Source organism: Rhinopithecus bieti, unplaced genomic scaffold, assembly GCF_001698545.2.
Source record: "Rhinopithecus bieti isolate Rb0 unplaced genomic scaffold, ASM169854v2 scaffold_41082, whole genome shotgun sequence".
In the NCBI taxonomy this organism is placed as follows: Eukaryota; Metazoa; Chordata; class Mammalia; order Primates; family Cercopithecidae; genus Rhinopithecus; species Rhinopithecus bieti.
In genome coordinates, this window is record NW_016817890.1 from 2508720 (window position 1) to 2515967 (window position 7248).

A 7248-nucleotide genomic window follows, 5' to 3' on the forward strand; every position below is an offset into this window, starting at 1 on the left:
ACTAGTATGCATTATTTTGCAACTAACGAAAGGCAGAAGAAAGTGTGCAGTGAGCACCAAGAGCCCGAGGACCCAGCCCCTCCAGCTCTTGTCCCCTACTGTGGAGGCACTTCCTCTTCAGAGGCCTCCCGAATGTGCCCCTGCACCTGGAGTCAGCTCCCTACTTCCCCTCTATCCGCACTTCCCCAGCTCACGTGGTCCGTGACCACGGCCTTTCCTTGGTTTGGGTCTCTGGTCTGGTCAAGGCATCTGCTCACGTTCCCCAGTTAGAAGACCATGTTCCTCGCTTTGTGCTACCTCCCCAGGGGATGTGGGGAAAGCTGATGTCACAGTTAGGCCTGTGGCATCACAGTTAGGCCTGTGACATCACAGGGCATGGAGGCTGACAAGACAGATGATCTGGGAGATGAGAGCAAGGAAGGGCTTGGCAGGCAGAGGTTGCTCCACGTGGGAACCTGAGGGAGTCTGTCCTCAGCCCACCTCCTGGGACATTTCCTAGCCAAGCCGGGGAGCTTTCAGGATTGGAGATTTGGAAATCTCCAAGGCCATTTCCTTTTTTATTTTTTTCTAACGGAGAGGTTGTGCAAAGTGTTCTGAGAGTTGGGAGCAGAGTGTGATGCCAGGAGAGGGCAGAGCTGGCAGATGGAAGCCAAAGGTGTGTGGGGATGTGCCTTGGAGGGGAGGAAACTTCACTTGGTGCCCCCTCACTTCCCTGTGATACCCAGCAAGACAGCAGGGGAGGCAGGCTTGTGGCCTGGGGTTCTTGGAGGGCTCTCTTGGGGAGTGGAGTTTTGGTGAACTAAGCCCCCATTAAGCTGAAGGATACTGAGGGTTCGGGGGAAGCACTGGGAACAGCATGTCAGAAGAGAGAGCAAGAGAGGAAGAAATGAGGGGGTATCTGTCGTAGTGGGGGAAGCTGACATGGCCAAGAGATGGCAGAGTCTGAGGTTTGCCACTAAAGAGCTCCTGACTACTTGCTGTATGACTCTAGGTGAGTTGCTAATAATAAAATCCACCACACAGGTTTATTGTGAAGACTAAATGAGATAAAGTTTATGAAGCCCCTAGCACAGTGCCAGACACAGCAAGAAAGCTGCTTGTAAAGGTGGCTATTAACTCTGCTCCTTGGACAATTCCAACTGGAACGCTGTTACTTCATCTTCCATTCCGAGCATGTATAATGCAGTATTATCAGCTGTAAGCTACAAAAACCATTTCAGGAGGATTTAAGCAGAAGGAATTTGTTGAAAAGATGTTAGAAAAGCTCACAGAAGGTCTGAGAAGTCTGGAGAGTGAGGCTTGGAGAACAGGATGGATCAAGGGAGGCTGGAAGTAGACAAGACCATGGCCAAATATCAAACCCCAGGACCAGCCCTGCACAGACTCTGCAGCCTCCCCTAAACCCCCTTCTTTCCTCCACTGCCCTGGAAGCCGGATGTGGTACCACAGCCTTTGTTGTAGAGAAGAGTCTCCACAGACCTGCCACCTCAGGGCCAGTGGCTTTTTTTTTTTTTTTTTTTTTTGAGATGTAGTCTCACTCTGTCGCCCAGCCTGGAGTATAGCAGAGCCATCTCAGCTCACTGCAACCTCCCGGGTTCAAGCAATTCTCCTGCCTCAGTCTCCCAACTAGTTGAAAATACAGGCACATTCCACCACACTTAGTTAATTTTTGTATTTTTGTAGAGATAGGGTTTCACCATGTTGGCCAGGCTGGTCTTGAACTCCTGACCTCAAGTGATCTGCCCGTCTCAGCCTCCCAAAGTCCTAGGATTACAGGCGTGAACCACTGCACTCAGCCAGGGGCACTGGCTTCTGACCTGCTATCTGGGTGGGGACAATCTGATCGACCTAGTCCTAGTGTGCCTGCATGAAGTGCTGGGGAGGGAGGTTGAAACTAAGTATTTGGCCATTTTGGCTTTTGTAATGGGAGGTACCTTTTGCCTCCCTCAAAACTCACGTAGGGGAAAAGTTTCAGATGCTGGGCATCCAAAAAAGCCTGACAAATGTCTACATGGAAAACCAAAATGAGTAGACAGAGGTCCCTGTCCTTGAGATGCTCACAAACATATTGGGATCAGTTATGTGGAGGACTCTCCACAGTAGAGGGTGAGTCACAGCCCAAGGGGCTGAGCTGGCCGAGAAACCCCAGGAACATGCCCCAGCCCATGGTGCACAGCCTGAGATGTCCCTGTGTGTTCTGGGACACCAGGGTGGCATGGCTGGGATGGAGATTGATGGCTGGCTGGGGCTTTTGCACCCTGGGCCAGACTCACGCACACCAGAATTTGTGTGAGGCTGCAGGGATGATGCCTCTTCTCATGCTCACAAGAATAGTGACATTGCTCAGGCTAAAAAGCCACCTTCTGGCCTATGAGGCCTCCCTTTTTGTATCTATACATGTCTTTTCCTTATTTATCTATGTTTTTTTGAGACAGGTCTCGCTCTGTCATCCAGGCCAGAGTGCAGTGGCATCATTTTGGCTCACTGCAGCCTCGACCTCCCCGGCTCAAGTGATCCTCCCACCTCAGTCTCCTGAGTAGCTGGGACTACAGGCCCACGCCATCATGCCTGGCTCATTTTTGTATTTTTTGTAGAGATGGTGTTTCACCATATTGCTCATGCTGGTCTTGAACTCCTGGGCTCAAGCAGTTGGCCCACCTTGGCCTCCCAAAGTGCTGGCATTACAGATGTGAGCCACCGCACCTGGCCTAGTCATGCCTTACACCCATTTTGCTATGTCTATTTTTTTTTTAAGAGATAGGATCTTTCTTTGTCACCCAGGCTAGAGTGCAGTAGCAGTATCCTAGTTCACTGCAGGCTTATATTCCTGGGCTCAAGTGATCCTCCTGCCTCAGCCTCCTGCGTAGCTGGACCACAGGTGCAAGTCACCATGCCCAGCTAAGTTTTGTATTTTTTGTAGAGATGAGGTCTTGCTTTGTTGTCCAGGCTGGTCTCAAACTCCTGGGCTCAAGAGAGGGTCTGCCTTGGTCTCCTGAAGTGCTGGGATTACAGGTGTGAGCCACCGCACCTGGCCATGTCCTTGAATTAGCTTTTGCCTCTTGGGGCCTCTAGATTAGAGGATAAAACTTTCCAGGGTCAGGAGATCTGAGATGGGACTTGGAGGAGGAAACCGTGTTTGTTATTTCTGTGAGATCAGCTGCCTGCTCTGTTCTCTGTCTCATTCCATATCCTTCTATGTTGCCTGTTCTTGTCTCTGCCTGTTCCTGTCCCTACCTGTCACCATCACTGTCTCCCTGTCATCAATGCCTGTCTTCATCTCAGCTTGGCTCCCCTCCACAGAAGGCCTCCCTGTCCAGCCTTTGAGCCCTACTCTGTCCTCCTGCCCAGCCATCTGGGTTCTTTGAGAACAGAAATAACAGCCCGCCCCACTCATACACACATCCTGAAATTCCAGTAGCCCCAGTTCACTGCAATGCACACCAGTAGGTTGTCCTCCAGAGCTGCCACAGGTAGGCAAAGATGAGTGGATAGTGCCCCCTTGTCAGGCCTTGCAGGGCCCCCAGGCCTGCCTGCACCCACTTCCTATCTGTGGCAACTTCAAATGTAACACCTTCCTGCCATCTCTCACTCCCACCGGGGCCTCAGCCACAGGCAGCTGTGGCCTGGCTGCCCACCTCCTTCCTTCCCAGCCAGGAGCACTGCTGCAGCGCCGAGTGGAGAGCCCCACAGCCAGCGGCCTTTCGGGTGGCAATGGTATTTGCTTTGAGACCTGAAGCAGCGTTGGGAGGAGAGAGGAAAGAGGGAAAGGAGAAGGGGTTTTGGAGGGCTGAGACACTGGAGTGAGGATTTTAGGGTCTGAGAGGCATTTGGGATTCAAAGGGTGGTCCCTGAGGGGACGGGGAAGGGGTCTTGGGACATTTGCTGGGCTGAAGTGACCCCTGTGCTGTGTGGCCTCAGGTGGAAGATGGCAGAGAAGCCTGGTGCTGGGTGAGCAGACAGCTGGGCACTCGCGTCTCTCTGTCAGGCCAGTCAGGGGCATCCAGGGGCTTGGTCCACTCATTCAGGCTTTATCCCTGGTGAGAGCGCTGAGCTGGGCAGCCTGGGTGACAGGACACTGAGGTGTCTTCAGTTGTCCAGAAGAGCTGTCTGGGTGAGCTAGGATGCAGGGTTCCCCTTGGTGGGGGGCCTCTGGTTGGTAGAGTCAGGGATCCCTCTCAGCACAGAAGGGGGTGGCTTCTCTGTAGCCCTGAAGAATCTGGAATGTTTCCTCAGATCTCTGCACTTTCTTGGAAGTAACCTCCATGAGGGCCTTCCTCTCCTCTCAAGACAGCTCTGCTCTTCACTTCCGAATGGCTAATCTCCATTGATTGACTGATTGATTGAGACAGGGTCTTGCTCTGTCATCACCCAGACTAGAGTGTAGTGGTGTAATCTCAGCTCACTACAGCCACAACCTTCCAGGCTCAAGCAATCTTCCCACCTCAGCCTCCCGAGTGGGACCATAGGCACAGGCTACTACACCCAGCTAATTTATTTATTTATTTTTGAGAGCGAGTCTCACTCTATTACCCAGGCTGGAGTGCGGTGATGTGATCTCGGCTCACTGCAACCTCCACCTCTTGGGTTCAAGCGATTCTCCTGCCTCAGCCTCCCTAGTCTACAGGCATGAGCCACCACGCCCAGCTCAGCTAATTTTTTTTTTTTTTTTTATTTTTTTTTTTTTTTTTTGTGAGACAAAGTCTTGGCTCTGTTGCCCAGGCGAATGAGTGTATGTTTAGCTCAGCTGCACCTCACTCCTGGGTTCAAGCGATTTCGCTGCTCAGGCTTCCCTGAGTAGCTGGAGTGCGGCGCCCCACAGCCACACTAGCTAATTTTGTATTTTAGTAGACAGACGATGGTTTCAGCATGTTGACCAGGCTGGTCTTAGAACTCCGACCTCAGGTGAGTCTCGCCCTGCGCTCAGCCTCCGCAAGTGCTGGGATTATAGGCATGAGGCCACTGTGGCTGGCTAATGTGTATTTTTAGTAGAGACGGGGTTTCACCATGTTAGCCAGGCTGGTCTCAAACTCCTGACCTCAGGTGATCCAACTGTCTGGGCCTCCCTCTTTTTTTCTCTGTTGCCCAGGCTGGAACGATGGGCCTTCCTCTTTTTTTGGGGGGGGGGGGGAAGGAGTTTCACTCTGTTGCCAGGCTGGAGTGCAGTGGCACGATCTTGGCTCACTGCAACTTCTGCCTCCTGGGTTCAAGTGATTATCATGCCTCGGCTTCCTGAGTAGCTGGGATTACAGGTGTGCACCACCATGCCCAGTTAATTTTTGTATTTTTAGTAGAGACAGGGTTTCACCATGTTGCCCAGGCTGGTCTTGAACTCCCTACCTCAGGTGATCCAACTGCCTTGGACTCCCAAAGTGCTGGGATTACAGGTGTGAGCCAGCGTGCCTGCCGTATTTTTTATTTTGTAGAGATGAGGGTCTTATTATGTTGCCCAGGCTGGTCTGGAACTGCTGGCCTCAAAAGATCCTCCCATCTCAGCCTCCCAAAGTGCTGGGATTACAGGCTTGAGCCACTGCACCTGGCCAATCTCTATTTAATCTTCCCACACCTACCAGGAGAGCATCATTGGCTTCTAAATGTCAACAGTGAGAGCCTCCTTACACATCAACTAGACCAACCTTCCCATTTCGCAGATAGGGAAACTGAGTCCAGGAAGGGACGTGAATCGCTTGTGGTCACGCAGCATGTTAATGGGACAGCCAATCCTAGAACTCAGACTCCTATTTGCAGGACCTCCACAGCTTACCTGTAACTCACCTGTTTCCCAGCAGGTAATGGGGATATGAAGGAAGAACCAGCCACACAATTGGGTTGTTGCCACAGGCCCATGGCCCTGGGAGGTACAGGGGGCTCCCTGTCTCCCAGCCTGGGCTTCCAGCTCTTCCGAGATGACCAGGTAAGGTAGAATCCCAGCCTTACCTTTGTGGGTAGTCTGCTTATAGTAGGAGGTGACGTTAGGAGGAAAAGGGGGAATGTCTGAAGGGACCTGAACCTCCTCCCCAGTCCTGAGCACCCCCTAGTCCAGGCACGTCATAGGGATGTTCCTTTGAGGAGCCACAGACCCTCTCCCCATTGCCTCAAGGACTCAGACTCTCCTGTGGGGAATAAGAAGGGGAAGCCTCATGCAGCAGGCTTGGCTGCTATGACCATGGCCTTGGGCCTTAGTGAGCGGGGGCTCAGGGCCATCTTGCGGAGTTTGTAGTCTTTGATGGGGATTTTCTTTGGGCTCACTGTGGTGCCATTCAAATTACAGTGATGGTCTGAGATACCCTGGGGACCAGGGTGGTCAGAGGTACATGGGGTTGGGCAGGGAGGGAGAACAGGGCTAGAGGGGGCCCTGGGGACAGGAGGAGGGCAATCTTGCAATGGGTGGGAAAATTCTGGGGGAAAGAGATCTTTGGATGAAGGAAGAGATGTCATTTGAGTGACAGATATGGATTGTGGTGGCTGTTTTAGCTTATTCTCCCCTTCGGAAACTAAAATCGGGGTAGGGGCCATCTAAGGGACCCATGGAGTCCCAGTCACCAGCCCCCAAACCCCTTGCTCCTGCCCTCCAGGTCTTCTCAGCCTGCAGACCACTTCCAGACACAGTGGATGCTCATGGTCCATCCTGTGCCAGCTGGCTGTGTCCCTTGCCCCTGGCACCGGGCAGGTCTGCACTGCTGGCCTGCCTACAGGACATGGACCTGAACCTGTGCACCCCACGGTCGGCACCCCTGGGCACAGCCCTGCAGGGCCTCCAAGAGGACACCTTGAGCATGAGTAAGCCCAGGGCACGGGGCTGCACCTGTGCCTGGCAGAGGCTAGAGGCTGGGGGGCACTGCTAGGTTTGGGGATGGGTGGTGGAGACAACGCAGTGTCACTGATGAAGACAGAGCCTTGGCCATACTGTAATTCCACATTTTGGCCTTGGAATTCTTGCCTGAGGGTGCAGGGGGCTTTCTAGTGGTGATACCTGAGCCAGAGAAGCTGGGCACTGGCTTCTCAGACGTGTGTGTGGTAGCTGGTGTAGGTATAGCCCAGGTCATGGGGGTTGGGGATGGTACTTTGTCTGCTTAGAGAGGTGTTTGTTTGTTTGTTTGTGAGACGGAGTCTCATTCTGTTGCCCAGGCTGGAGTGCAATGGCATGATATCCGCTCACTGTAACCTCCGCCTCCCGGGTTCAAGCGATTCTCCTGCCTCAGCTTCTCAGAGTAGCTGGGATTACAGGCATGTGCCACCACCCCCGGCTAA

General features: G+C 52.9%; 1 protein-coding gene across 5 annotated transcripts in view; it reads left to right on the forward strand.

The window, feature by feature from the left end:
- The first annotated feature begins 380 nt into the window (after window positions 1-380).
- ZNF683 (zinc finger protein 683) overlaps window positions 381-7248 on the forward strand; it is a 13010-nt gene continuing 6142 nt past the window's right edge. The window contains exons 1-4 of one of the 5 annotated variants that reach the window (XM_017856471.1): window positions 381-655; window positions 908-991; window positions 5784-5911; window positions 6573-6777. In XM_017856471.1, the coding sequence (XP_017711960.1) occupies window positions 643-655; window positions 908-991; window positions 5784-5911; window positions 6573-6777 (430 nt within the window). In that variant the 5' untranslated portion in view covers window positions 381-642. Of the gene's footprint in view, window positions 656-907; window positions 992-3595; window positions 3715-5783; window positions 5912-6572; window positions 6778-7248 lie in introns of those variants that run through there. The other 4 variants (XM_017856472.1, XM_017856473.1, XM_017856474.1 and 1 more) reach the window with 4 other exon arrangements.